Source organism: Ochotona princeps, chromosome 25 (genome assembly GCF_030435755.1).
Source record: "Ochotona princeps isolate mOchPri1 chromosome 25, mOchPri1.hap1, whole genome shotgun sequence".
NCBI lineage: Eukaryota > Metazoa > Chordata > Mammalia > Lagomorpha > Ochotonidae > Ochotona > Ochotona princeps.
Window position 1 is genome coordinate 481559 of NC_080856.1, and position 14946 is coordinate 496504.

Consider the following 14946-nt stretch of genomic DNA (forward strand, 5'->3'; position numbering starts at 1 on the left):
ACTTCAACTCCACCAAACGATGAAGAATCCTACTGTGAAGCCTGGGGGAGCCCTCTGCTCTCTCATCGATTGCCCCACCAGTATTCAACTCTCGAGCCTACTTACTGGTGCCTACTTAAATTTCGTTTCAGGAGTTCATTCAGCCAGGCTCTCACACTGGTTTGTGAGCTTATCTCAAGTTTTAAAGCACCCAACCGTCCAAAGGTGTGGCTAGATAAGAAGTCAGACTTAACAGTATGATCTGTGCCTTCAGGGGCCATCTTCTGCTGCTCCTCCATATAAGATGCTTTTCAATCTGACAGCCAGATCAGGCCCCTCAAGTTTCTTGTTCAGGTCCCAAGGGCGCAGCGGCTGTCCACCCTCAGCACTGCTCATGGTGCTGGCTCAGCCTTGGCCACTGCACCCCTACCTTTGCTCAGTCTGGCTCTGCAGTTACTTTGGCAGGGCCCTGTTCTTGTTTTCCAACCCTTTCTCTCTTCCAAAGATGTTCAGTTGTATTTCTTCATCCTGTTTCTCTTTTACAGAGTTCTTTGAAGACACATTTAGCTGAAAGCTCCCAGCTATCACACTTAAGCATCCATGACATTATCATATTTTAATAAAATATTTCCCTTGTGGATATGAAGGCTGGCATTTTCAAAGACACAGACACATAGTTCTTTATAGTCGGATACTAAGAACTCCATAACAACACTGGAACGCCCACAGCACAGGCCTCCACAGCTCTTTGCAGAGGCAGAAGGGGAACTTTCTAATCAGTCCCCAGAGCAGGGCAAGGACCTGCAGAACGACTAGCTGCTTGACAGAGGGACTATGTGTGGGTCTGCCATGCCTTTCTCAGCACTGGAAACCTGCCTCAGAGTTTGGAGAAAAAATAAAAGGCATCTCTTTCGAATCTAATCCTGCTTCTTGGCAACTGATCTAGGCTCTCAGATGCAAGTTCATTCTCAGACAGACCTATTCCCAGGACCTTGGACACATTTGGGAACTAAGATGGAGTGGGAGCCATGACTTTGGGGCACAGATCTTAATAGAGTTTCAAAGGCAACCATCTGACTTGAGATCAAAGGGAATCCCATATGGGTAAGAGGAAAGTGAAGATCCAGTCCAAAGAATGAGAGCTCCAATGAACGCCCAGGAGTCCCAGACCCACTGTGAATCAGACACGGCTGAGAACGCCAAGTTCATCATCTCATTTAATGATTACAGCAACCCAGTGAGTATGCATTTCTAGCTAATACACAAGGAGAACTATGTAGCTCAGAAGGATGGAACTATTTCCCCACTGCGATAGAGAAACTTGCTTGATTTGTCCTCAAGGCGTCTAAACTTCAAAGAGGAATTATTTTCTGTATGTTTCCTACAGCAAGGGAGAAGAACGCGAAAGATTCTATATGTTAAAATAATACAGATGTGTGGGAAAAGGCAAAAACCACCAAGCCGTGGGAGCCATGGGAGTGTACTCATGAGAGGGAAGGGAAAACAAACAGCATTGAGGCGTTCCAAAGAGGAGGAGGAGGAGTCGTCCCGCAGCACCTCAGCACTCACATGCTGAGCAAAGGCGCACAGGAGCCAGGAGTGGGACAGGAATGTGCCTGTGATCGTGTCCTGATGTACAGGACAGCAGATGGCCCACCTGACACCTGGACGATGGGCAACGGCCAGACAGCAGCGCAGCACATCCGTGGGGAAGAAGGCCCTGTGGGGCGGTATGTTTTATGAAATGAAAGAAGGCGGCTCTGCACGCCCAGTGACAAGTGTGGGTTTCAGCAGAGCCCTGAGAACATTAGCTGGGCCCTCTGAGCACAGTGGTTTTCCACACAAGCCTTTCCTCATTATGGCAAAGTGTAATGAGTTTGTAAATACCGCCAGAGAACAATTAAGGCTGACAATGAGCAAAACTGAATCATCACAAAATTACGACTTTGTATTTTGCACCTAGAAACTCAATTAGCTGTGAAATTGAGTGTAAGATGCAAATATTTTAGTCATCACCTTAAAATACAGAAAAGCACATACTGAAGGAAGTGCAGGTGCTGTCAATGAAATAAGATTAAAAATAAATCCAAAGAACTGCATTTTGTTTTTTTTAATAGCTGAGTAGTATTCCATGGAGTAGATGTACCATAGCTTTCTTATCCAATCCTCTGTTGATGGGCATTTTGGTTGCTTCCATGTTTTTGCAATTACTGATTGTGCTGCTATGAGCATAGGAGTGCATGTTGGTTTCTCATAAAACAAGTGTTCTGGATATATTCCTAGGAGTGCTATTGCTGGATCATACGGTATGTTGAATTTGAGTTGTTTGAATATTCTCCATACTATTTCCATAGAGGCTGTACCAGCCTGCAGCCCCACCAGCAGTGGAGTAGGGATCCCTTTTCCCCGCAACCTCGCCAACAAGTGTTGTTGGTGCTTTTTGTGGCCAAATGGGCCAAACTGGAAACCATAATGCTAAGGGAAATGAGCCAATCACAAAAGGTTAAATACCACATGTTTGCCTTAATTTAAGATGATATGATGTTATGTATAACATGTTATGTTACGTATGTTATATGTTGTGTATAAACTAAAATTGAAATGTCAATGAGGTGGTCACAGAAGGCGGCTGGGAACCCGCATTTACTTTTAACATATTGGTTACTCATTACTATGTCAATTAATTCCATAATGATGTAAATTTTTGCTGATGGTATGTTGGAGCTTTCAATTGACTGGGATGATACTCTGCTGGCTCTGTCTTCAGACCAGAGAGGGTATACCTAAGAAGCCGTTGAACTTGACTGGACAATAAGATGTTGGACTCTATGTTTGGTATACGCTTGCAATGGGGAAATCTCAACTGAACTTGAGCTGTGGTTATGCAACAAGGTGGAGGAATCCACCATGGTGGGAGGGTTTGGGGAGGGGTGGGGAGAATCCAAGTACCTATGTAACTGTGTCACATAATACAATGTAATTAATGAAGTTAAATAATAAATATTTAAAAAAAAATAAATCCAAAGTTAAACAATGGGTGGAAAGCTCATGAGCAAAATACAGTATCAAGAGTTGTTTATTTATTCTTAGGGAGAACAGCATGATCATGAAATATGCTAAGAATTGAATTTGGAAAGCATCCTCAATACGGGATGAAGAACAAAAGAAACACAGCCATAAAAAGAGGTCGTTTGTTATAACTACTAACACCAAAAAACGAGTAAGCACAAAGAGCCTGGTGAGAGAAAGCTGGTTAGAGAATCCAATGTGTAGAGCTTGGCTGAGCAGGCTGAGGAAGAGCCATCTGATAACAGTCCACAAACATCTGCAGCTTGTAAACACCAAAGCGAGAAAGGAATTACCACGCATAGAGTTCTAATTAAAAAGAATCAGATGAAATTACGACAAGGCAAACTGTGGTCTAATACTTTGACAAAGGCAAAGCTGAGCCAGGACAGCTTCCCCTGAGATCCTGGCTCAGGGAACTTTTACTCTCACTTGTGCCAAGGGAGACAAACAACGTGGTTTTACATTTTCCTTTTCCTTTGCTATCGAGGGACATAGAGTGCATGACACTGAGCTAGAGCACAGGAGAATTATTTCTATTCCATTGTCTGGAAAACGCTAAACCCGAGTTGGTAGCACCCAAAATGGTCCCGCTGTGCACGCAGTATACACCCGGGGCACAGGAATGGGCAGGCACAGGTGCTGTCTACCTTTTTTTTCAACGACATTAACCAACTGGTAAACACAGCCACATTCGTCCCATAGATTGGGCAGCTTCTTTTGGTAAGAGAAACACTGATTTCCTTCTGTCCTAATTTATCTGACCCTTATAGGGCAAGAGAAACTTGTAATTTTTAATCATTTGGAGTGACATTTAACCGGCAGTTACTAGGGAGAAGCAGATCGTGTTGACTCAGACACAGCATACAGTTTCTTTGTGGCTCGTGTTCTGGTTCACACTGCGGGAGATCCTGCTAGCCTCAAGCTTGTGAGAAACGAAGGACCAGCACACTGTCGGAGAAGTGTTCCCCCAGACGGAAAGAGCTACAGGAGCCCAAGAAGGGATTTCTAGGGGCAGTAAACCAGTGGTTCTCAACCACGGATGTTTGTTGAAATTGCCTAGGGAGATAGGAAAAAGCTTCAGTCACTGGAATCACTCCCTTTATTAATGTAATTCTCAGTGATTCGAACCACTCCTTGTAGAAGTGTAGTCCTCAGTCTCATGTACTTGCTAGGTTGCTGCGCAAAGCTCTGACCATACCTTCAACAAGTAAATGAAAGCCTCTGTGAGGGGGGCCCAGCAGTTGCACCTTTAAAGCTGACCACCAATGACAACATACGTGTGGCCAAGTTTGAGACCAATCTCAGGAATCAAGTTTCATGTGTAAATGGGTTCTAAATCAATTTTGCATATTAAATGCAATACAAAAGTAATTTAAATAAATTCAAACAAACGTGACTTTTTGTGAAGAAAATAACCCTAACTTCTCTTCATCTCAGCATGGCCTCATTTGAAAGCAACATGGTAAGCAGATGTGTTGGTGCTGTTTAGTGAACACGGCAACACCAGGAGCTGTGCCCCCTAACACCGTGGCCTGGAGTGCCACCCGTACAGGATCCTGGCTTGATCCTGGCTTGAGCCTGGCTTCGTTGGCTCCACTGTGACTACTGCAGGCACCTGAGGAGTCAATTACCTATCGGAAGACCACTCTCTGCTTTACAAATAAAGTTTAATTTAAAAATAACCTAACTTATAAAAAAAAGGGAACCAAAGCACTTTTGCAATTATCTGATTAGTATATTAAAATGTTCAGAAATTTGTGGAATAGATTTATATTTAAAATTCTTTCCCAACCATATTTGACCTCTACACGTTTTCTCTTTAGCATCAATAAACATGAATAGGAAAAAAAATCACTTAACACCATGTCTAAATTATGTGCATTTCTGAGAATAAATATGGATACTTTTGTCACCAGGTAAAAATACTTAAAATAAGGGGTACAAAACATTAAGTATAATTTGGGAATATGTACAAAGCAGAGTATGTGACAGCTCAGAGGTCCACTCTCGGAATGCATTCTCGCCTCACCTAACATTTACGTTGATCAGGTGTGGTAAGTAAGCCAGAGATGTTTTACAGTACACGGGAGGCTCTGCACAGGTTACATGAGTGTCATACCATTTCACAATTCGGGATGTGACGGGATCTGGCGTCCCGGGGAGGAATTCTGGACCCACCTCCTCTGAGCGCCGCACGCAGAGGCGTGGCAGGAACTCACGTGGAAGTGCGCAAGCATTCTCCTCATGACAGTCATCTCATTATTCAATTCAAGGCTGGTTTTGCTCCTTTCTTCTTGCTACTTTTTTTCCCTAATTTTTTACCTTTCCACTGAGGTACTGAAATCTGCCTTTCCCTTTAGGCCTCCTTTGTATCTTAATTTTTCCCATTGCCAGTTTTGACTGCCTTAAATACACTTCCAAGGTAATGTTTTTAAAAATGTATCTTATTGTAATAAAAGTTTATGTACCCTAAAGTTTTCAAATTACTTTTCTCTGAGTCCTTGGTTCTTGGTAAAAAAAATATTTTCCACTCATATTTCATATCCAATACCCTAATCTTGAAATTTATAACTGCTATCCAGCAGCCATCTCTTCCAGAATAGCTGTTGTCCTCATTCGCTATTTCCTGGCTCCTTAATCACTTCAATTATTCTCTTTTAGACATTCCTTCTTAGTTTTATATCTAGTTAAAATGACAACATCAACTATGCACTCAGCCCTATGCTCTCAGTTTCTGGCCCTAAGAGGTTTAAGGGACAGAATGTGTTTTCTGTGTCTAGACACAGCGGTTCAACGTCACACAAGTTTAGGTTTCCTAATGTGTACAGGAGAGCTCCTGGACTTCACAACCTCGCACAGAGCAAACCAAGACTGGTTCCTTCCCAGGAATTCCAAGGCAGGAAGGGGGCAACCCAGAAAGACATCTAATGCGGCTCCTGTGACAATCTGTAACAGGTCCCATCATTCCTGCACAGGGTGACAGCATGGCACTCATGTTTCACCAGGAAGCTCCCAGCCTTATTCTCCAGTGTTCCCACAATCACTGCCCTGGTAGGTACTTACTCTGGGATGCAGAAAGATTGGAGAAAGCGGACTTGGTTCGGCCTGCCAGCCACTCCAGGCTTTCGTGCATATTGGCCAAGGCTTTGAGGTCACTGACGTCACGGAGGATGTCTTGAGCGGGGATGAGTTTATCTCCCAGGTTTCCAATCAGAACTTCAGACTCCTTGCCAAAGGCTGCCCTGAGAAACAGATGAGACACACACTTCACACCTGCTTAGAAAAGGTGGGGGTGGCCCCCAGTGCTCCAGGCATGCCCAGTTCGGTGCCTGGCCCCTGCCACCCACTTGAGAGACCAGGCCCGGCCAGTCAGGTCAGCTCGGGAGTAAAGCAACAGATGGAGATTTCTGTCTCTGAAACCCTAACTCAGAAATAAAGAATCAATCAGTAAAGCAAGGAGGTTCCTTCCCTGGTCAAGAGAGAGGCCTGACAGATGGTTCTCAGTCATTTACTCACTCTCGGAAGCATCTGTGGCAAATAAGAGAGAAGCATCAAGATGTTCATTCTTTGGAAAAATTAAAATCTTTGGAATCTTTTTATTAGCTGGAAGGATATAATCAAACGTATTTCAGAGAAAGCCCAGTCTTTTAAAAATGTTCTTCGGGATTAAAAACAATCAAGTTATGGGCCTGGCATGACAGCCTAGTGGCTAAATCCTTGCCTTGCAGCTGCCAGAATCCCATTTAGGCACTGGTTTGTGTTCTGGCTGTTCTATTTCGCACTGGCTCCCTGCTTGTGGCCTGGGAAAAACAGTAGCCCAAAAAAGGATGACACAGCCTAGGTACCCTGCACCCCCACGTGAGATCAGCAGGAAGCTCCTGGCACTGGCGGCCTGGCCTAGCAGCTAAAGTCCTCGCCTTGAACGCACCAGGATCCCATATGGGTGCCGGTTCTAATCCCGGCAGCTCCACTTCCCATCCAGCTCCCTGCTTGTGGCCTGGAAAAGCAGTCAGGGACGGCCTGGTGCTTTGGGACCCTGCACCCACGTGGGAGACCCGGAAGAGGCTCCTGGTTCCCGGCTTCAGATTGGCACAGCACTGGCCATAGCGGCTCATTTGGGGAGTGAATCATCAGACAGAAGATCTTCCTCTCTGTCTCTTCTCTCTGTATATCTGACTTTGTAATAAAAATAAATAAATCTTAAAAAAAAATCAGGTTTCATGGGGTTACAAAGGATGAGGCTGGAAGGGACTCTGGCGACCCTGGGAGCTCAGAGAATTGCCTGTTGGCCTACAGGACACAGAAGTGCCGAAGCTGCCTGCGAGTCGCCCACTCTCCACAGCTCAGTGTGCGTACTCCAAAGCGTGCTTTCTCTCTCTCAAGATTTCTCTTTCATAAACAGATAACCTAAAATGAGAAAACATGCCTGAGGATGTGAGGTAGAAAAAAAAATCAGGTCTTTTCAGAGAAGTTAGCCCCAGGGTGGGTAAGCAAACAGACAGGGAGGAGGTGGCAAGCAATGGCCCCTGGAGAACTTTCTGCAAGTCCCAAGGCTTTTCAAACTCCAGACACTGTGAGAACAGTTGAGGGTTTTATTGAAGGAAACCCAATTAAATGGCAAGTAAGCAGTGATTAATAACAGCTGAAGTACAGTCAGAACGATGCGAACTTGGCACATGGGCAGTTAGCACCTCGCAAAACAGCAGCTGCTCAACGCTGAGAGAAATAACTGCTGTGATTTAAACGCTTATTCGGAATGCTGATGCTCCTAAGGAAATGATGCAGAAAGCAGCAGCAGCATCTTCTTTCCTGAAGGACAGGCCACAGGGATGGGCTGGCCTGGGTAAGGCACAGCTGCTGATGCCACGCAGCGCACAGCACGGAAACGAGCGTGTGCAAACGTGCCTGGGGGGTGGGTCCAAATGAGGCTCAGGCTGCTTCCCAGCTTCCTCAAACAACAGGTGGTTAGGGCACCAGCTTAGCTTCCTTGGGATCCAGTGCCTCGGGCTCACAGTACCGCCACAGAGGAAGCACATAAAGATTAACTGGGTGACTTTACAAGCATGTTATTGAGGGACTTTCAACGACACAGCAGAGAGAACGTCCTCACAGACTGTCCTGTGTCCATCTCTCATCCAGTCACTGCTCCCCCTCGTGGTTCTTGGAAGTAAATAATGTGGGAGGCGCTTTCACCAAGTGTAACACAGTGCACGGAACTTAACAGAAGCTCATGTTATTCTTAGGCCTGTTAAGATGGTCGTTTTGGTTAGTATGTGACAAACAACAAAGTTAAAGCCCAAGAGTGAACAGGAGGGTGTTAGTTGCTTTTCAAGAACTCGATTATAAATGAAACCCTCTCCAACCCGCTTCAATCACTGGTCTCAGTGCGGCTCTGTCAGAATCTCAAGAGGCAAATCGCCATGTTGGAAACCACTCATCGCCTACCACACACCTGCTGACCCATGCTTTCCTTGTTCAAGATCCTTGATGGTTCTGGGGTCATCACTACATCCAACCTAAACATGAGAAAAAACTAAAAGACTCGGGGAAAGTTCCTGGTGTCATGCAGATGTGGCCAACAGGAGGTAGGGTCGCAAGAAGAAACCCTCTCCAGCAGCTTCGGTTGGGAGGGGACTCCCGGAGCCTGGCACTGTCTGGAAAGTCGCCACAGCACCTGGCACTGCAGTTCTTGGACCCATTAGGCAGAGGTGGAATTCACAGAGCCCAAAGGGAGGAGACACCAGCGCCTGGGATTCCTGCCACAGGGGAGAAAGGGAAATCCTCTTTGTTTAAGCTACTTCTATTTCAAATTCCTGTTACTAGCTGCTAAGTGCAATTTCTTAATTGACACAATTATCTGATTTGCATAAGTGATGTCATCCTCAGAAAACTTGCTCTGAATTTTAGAGATTCCTAAAAGGCAGTTACTAAGAAAAGCAGAAGACATTTAGAATACCATTCCTTTGGCTGTCACTCAGTCAAGTTGCAAATATTTAGTTTTCTTAATCTGCCCTTATATGTCAACTCTTCCAGCCCCTTAATAATCTTTGAAAGATACAACACACCCACAAAAATGCCTTCTAGTTGGATGGTTGAAAAGCAACAAGGGAGGCAAACAGCTCTGAAAGCCAGGCTTGGGGCCATTTTTACGCATGTAGGTGTACCCCTGGGTGGGATGTGACAATCATGACAACTGTACCAGAGGGGAGCTAATCCTCCCTGGGCCTTGGGGAGGTCTGCCTTGCACCTCCAGCGCTACAGGTCTACCACCTGTCTTGGGTGGGCTGAGATTTGCTTAGCTTCCTCAGAGGGGGAGAACAGACAGAGAAAAAAGACAAACTGTCTCATGTTGAATTCACAGCAGACATTCCATTTGACAGGAATCCATAATCACCCCTAACAAGCTGGAAAGAGCACGGGAACCATGACACTTTGAGCAGAGCAGCTGCCTGGCGGCTGTGACCATCACACACACTGTTCCTTCCAGGAGGTATGTGTGTCAAAGAGCTTAGAGGAAGATATTCCATGTTACACTGACAGAGGGATGACTTGCCTGCTTGACTACAGCTCTTTTTTAAACGCTATGATTTTTTAAATAAATTATGGCATATCTATGCCATCAGAAAAAAATGGAGTGAAAGTACATAGTAGAAAGTACACCATAGAAAAAGGCTTGGCACACTTGATTTTCAGCTATGACATGAAAACGAGTAAAATAAAGTGTTATAAACTGCATGTGCTATTTGGTATTAATAAGAACAGTGTGTCCAGAAAGATAAATCTGCTGGACACCCAAGACATCTCTGTGTGACTGGATCATGCTTCGGGTTTTCCCTATAACTTCCACATTTCCTCTGGGGGGAAAAAAAAGCATGGCTTTTAATTAAAAGAAAAACTGAACATTTTGCCAGCACAAATGCAAAAACTTCCAGACAGGCCCATCAAGAATCCCAGGATGACCTTGAAATATGTTCTCTTTATATTAATAAATTCATTTCCACATGTATTTATTTACCCACTACTTTCCATAATACAGTTTTATAAGCATAGTGGGACTCCCAATGGTACTTACATGTTAGTAAAATTTTTAAATGACCTAAAAATAAACATTACAAATTTTCAGTTGAGAAAAGAAAAACAACCCCCCAGGGCAAGTGCAGAACGCGGCTGTCAGGCAGGTATGCGCCACCTCGGGAGGCGGAGCTTGAAGACAGCACTGGATTGGTAGGTCCAGCTGCTGCCCCCGCAGGAGCACTGCCTGCCAGGGTGAGTCCACCCAGCCTCTGCGTCAGCATCATTTCCTGTTTCTAGGTCTGTAGTTTCATATACTCGTCCTCTTCTGCTTGTTAGGAAAATGCATTATTTAAGGAAGACACTATATGGGCAACAGAAAAGTCATTACATTGAGAATGCCAAGTAACAGAAACTCAGAAACAACAGGTGCTCAATGACTGCTCAACGATGACTCGAAAGGCCCAGAACAGCACCCAGAACTCCACGCCTGTGTGCTTTCTGTGCGGCCCCTGCACGTGAGTCGCTCTGCTGGCCAGCTGGCCAACCCGCTCACGTGGAAGCCTCTGAGCCTGAAAAAGAGGCCACACCTGCAAAGCTGTAATTTTTGCCACACAGTCAAAATCTCTAAAAGCTCAGTCTGATAAGAGTTCATTTAAGAGTATTTTGCCAAGACTGTTAAACTTGATTAACTTACTTTAACCACATAATTATAATCTTTAAAGCAAACTGACAAGAATTCATTTTTGAGGATTTTGCCAAAGATGCATGAAACTGTCTTCATTTCATTTTTTAAAAGATTTATTTACTTTTAATGGAAAGTCAGATATACAGAGGGAAGAACAGAGAGGAAGATCTTCCTTCCGCTGATTCACTCCCCAAGTGGCCGCAATGGCCGGAGCTGCGCCATCCAGAAGCCAGGAGCCCAGAGTCCCCTCCAGGTCTCCCACCTGGGCGCAGGGTCCCAAGACCTTGGGCTGTGCTCAACTGCTTTTCCAGGCCACAATCAGAGAGCTGGATGGGAAGTAGGGCCACCAGGATTAGAATCAGCGCCCATATGGGATCCCCGTGCATGCAAGGCGAGGGGACTTTAGTCACTAGGCCACCATGCTGGGCACTCCGTTTCATTTTTAAGTAGTTCTGTTAACTGAAACAAAGGCAAAGAAAATCTGCCCTTTCAGCATGTTTTTCATGCAATTGTGAAAGACACATTATACATGGTTTCACGGGTACTGATTGGCAGGCCTGTGCTCTTGCTCAGCCTTCACACACACACTTGGACCTGCTTCTCTGTTCTGGTCCCTTCCCAGCTGGAAGGTAGCTGTCCCCAGAGCCTGAGGGCGGAGAATGCAGCAGCAGAGGGGTGAGCACTGGCTAACGCGACCAAGCAGCTGCAGCTCAGACAGCCACTACTGTCCCCACACTGGAACACACACTTCACCTAATTGTCTCCTTTGCTTTGAATATTTTGGCCAGCATCACTGCCAGCCTATTTATGGAGGGCCTTACTCACAATCACAGTATGCCTTTCAGAACTAGAATTTTCTAACCAACACATTTACTTCACAGTGTAGGAAGTGTTACATGCCCCACTCTCCAGGAATTATGCTCTTGTTGGACCCCAGATGGTTCCAGATGCCAACATCCTCCCGCTAACTCTCTCTTCTCCCCATAATAATAATAAAAAAATGTGCATCTGGGAGCCAAGGACTTGGAGAATGATCCCTCCCCCACATTAGTAAAACAACTGACAGAAAATGGAAACCTCGTTCCTGTCCAGTAACTTTGCGAAAACTGGTCTAGAGGTCTGCTGCGGAGAGCTCTCCCGCCGGAAGATGTGACCGTGAGAGGTCACGTGGCAAAGCGAGGCTGTCCTCTGGATGCCTGGACTTCTCACCCTCCAAAACTGACAGGTAAACCAAGAGGCTATTTTGTTGTCTGGAATTGAGTGACCAGTTTTAGTTATTGATTTCCCAATAAGGAAGGTGCTACCATGAGACAGGGACAGGAAGGACTAATGTTGGGCTCACCAGAAGCCCTCTTACTTCTTCCATGCACACAGTAAAATAACAAGAAGACCACGGCGTCCTGACAGAGTCAGCTCAGCTCCTTGAGGAACAAAACCTCGGTTAAACACAGAGAGGTAAAGAGCTCTGATCAACTGAGATGCTGGAAGACAGCAGGACAACGGGTGGTGGTTCAGGAAGCAAGGGCACGCATGACTGGCTGTGCCCACTTACAGAAGCTGGGACAGCCTGTTCTTGTCTTTCATGTACGCGTTAACCAGTTGGCTGGTTTCCACTTCCCAACGATTTCTTTTATCATGGCAAATCACACCTAACGAAATTTATGAAATTAATAATTTTAAATGGACATAGAATATTGCATAACTATCAATATCCAGAAATTTTTCATCATCCCAGACTAACTTGGTGCCCCTTAAATTATGTTGCCATTCTTATTGCCTTCAGCTTCTGGTCTCCAGTAGTCCACTCTCTGTGAATTACTCTATTCTTAAGATCTCATCTAGGCAAACATACAGTATATGCTCTTTTGTGTCTGACTTACTTCACTTAGCATAATGTTTCGGAGGTTCATTCTTTGCTATAGTACACATCAGGGTTCCACTCGTCTTATAAGGCTGGGTAATGTTTCACTGTATGTATATACTATATTCTGCTTATCACTCACCTGCTGACAGACATTTAGGCTATTTTTGCCTTTGGGTTGGGGTGGATAATGCTGCTATGGACATTAGAGTACAAGCAACTGTTAGCATTCCTGCTTTTAGCTCTTTGGGGTGGCAATGATATATCGCATAATCTGTGTTTACTTTTGGGGAGCAGATAAATCATTTTCTACAGTTGCTGCCCCATTTCACATTCCCACTTCCTGCCAGTACCCAACAAGGATTCTAATTTCTCCATGTCCTCGCCAGCATTTGCTAGCCTCCCTTTTTAAAAATGGCTGTGGTGCGGTGTCTCCCCTTCTGTGCTATATGAGGAGCACTGGCAGTGATCAGCTTTCGAGCTGAGTTCGGAAGTTGCCATGAGGGGAATGGCATCTGACCTGAAAGGGTGTGCTATGGAGATTCTGGATTTGGGTGAAAGTCATGACTGACGAGACTCAGTTTCCCTTGTCAGGCAGAGAGGGGGATGTCTTCATGTGCTGAACATTATCTTATAACAAGACCCTCATGATAACTTTAAAAATAAGTGCACAAGGCTAACAGTGGGAACGCTGTCATACAAGGGGTTAACCCTAGAGATCCCAGGCTGCTTTGCTCTAAACTCCATTCCTCAGCTTTCCCCTGCTCTGCTCTGGTTGCGTGAGCAGGCACCTCACCCACGCAGGCTGTTTTCCATGCTCCCAGCTGGTTCCCAACAAGGCAAGACCCTGGTGGGAAACTTGAGGGTAAATGAGTCAGCACACTGACCACATCCTGCCCAGCCCCACCTGCTCCTGCCACATGCCACCTTCCCTTTCAGTGACATCTCTTCTCCCCACCTCTGCAGGATTCCATCCAGCCACAGCAAGCACGCAGCAAGCACGCTTATCTTCACGTCCTTGCCGCAAGCTCATTAACTCAAGTAAGCAAAGCTGTTCCCCCCACCCCCTGCCCATGGCCTGCAACAAATTCCCTCTGAAGTAAACACTTGATGATACGTGTTGATTTACACAAAACCTGATAACGATGTTTGATTATATTCAGTGTTAGTGGGAACTGATTACGCCCTGCTCATTGCTAACTGGTTTTCTTGTGCAGGTGGAGACACTGAGACAGGTTAGGGTGACCGATTAAAGATCACTTGGCCATTATCTGGCAGCCTTCAACTGAGGAAGGTTGGGAAAAGGTCAGGCCACTTATCTGGATTCCTAACAATACTGACCGATTCTTACAAGATGTGACAGGGACACCTTCACCCCTTCATTTAGTACTGCTGTTTTGACAGCCACTCCATCTTCAACCCTTTCAAAATCTGTCTAACTTGTCTGTGTCAAAGAATAACAGGGACAGTACATTCTGATGACTTCTTTAATCAGGTTTCTGAAATTGTTTTCCTACAACGATTTTAGATAGACTCTCATAATCAGAAAGTAATAAAACTGTCCTATTATCTTGCTTTTTTTTCCTTCCAGAAACTGGAAAAGCTCTTCCCTGTCTGTCCGCATGTTCTCATGCATGTGCATTTCATGACCCACTATCATGTGAGTACCATTTTTTGGTACTTAATAAGGAATGCTTCCTCTTCAGAAGTCTGTCTCCTCCTGTGACCATAACAATCAAAGGTTTTCATTAGCTTTGCCAATGGTTCTTCCAAGGTGGGCCCATGTCACTTCTGCCACTGACACACGGACGCTGCTCCTCACTCCCAGGCTGGCGCAGCAGGCCCACCAACCCCAACGGCAGGCGTTGGGAAGGAGTGCCAGAGGTCCTCAGTGCGTTCCTGAAAGCAAGCTGTACATGGGAGAACACCGCAACCGCTCTTCTCCTGCTGCTCTGTTCCTGGCTACAGGGTAGCTAGGGTGCTGGGTATCTACTCAGGCAAGGCAGCCAGAGAGATTAGCCGTGAACATCATTTCCCTCACGCCTTTAAATCAACTTGTTCACTGCGAAAGGCAAAAACACGCGACGTGTAGATTTTGAGTGTTCTGGCTTTGAAAGGTCTCTTTGCCGTCAGTTTACGGCAACTGACATCCTGGCTACACTAAGTACGGGGAAAGCTTCCCAAGTAGGCAGAGAATCCCCGACGGCAGAAATGCCGGCTCAGCTGCTCAGGGGTGAGGGTCAGGCATGGGGAGGATTCAAACAACAGCTTCACTGAGATGTAATTCACTCATTTAAAATGTCCTGTTAGGGGTGGGTATTTAGCCTAATAAAATGCC

General features: G+C 45.5%; 1 protein-coding gene across 1 annotated transcript in view; it reads right to left on the minus strand.

The window, feature by feature from the left end:
- Positions 1–14946, minus strand: part of EXOC4 (exocyst complex component 4) — a 599303-nt gene that overhangs the window by 92299 nt on the left and 492058 nt on the right. The window contains exon 14 of the mRNA XM_004598184.4: positions 6112–6290. Coding sequence (XP_004598241.2) covers positions 6112–6290 — 179 coding nt within the window. The remainder of the gene's footprint in view (positions 1–6111; positions 6291–14946) is intronic.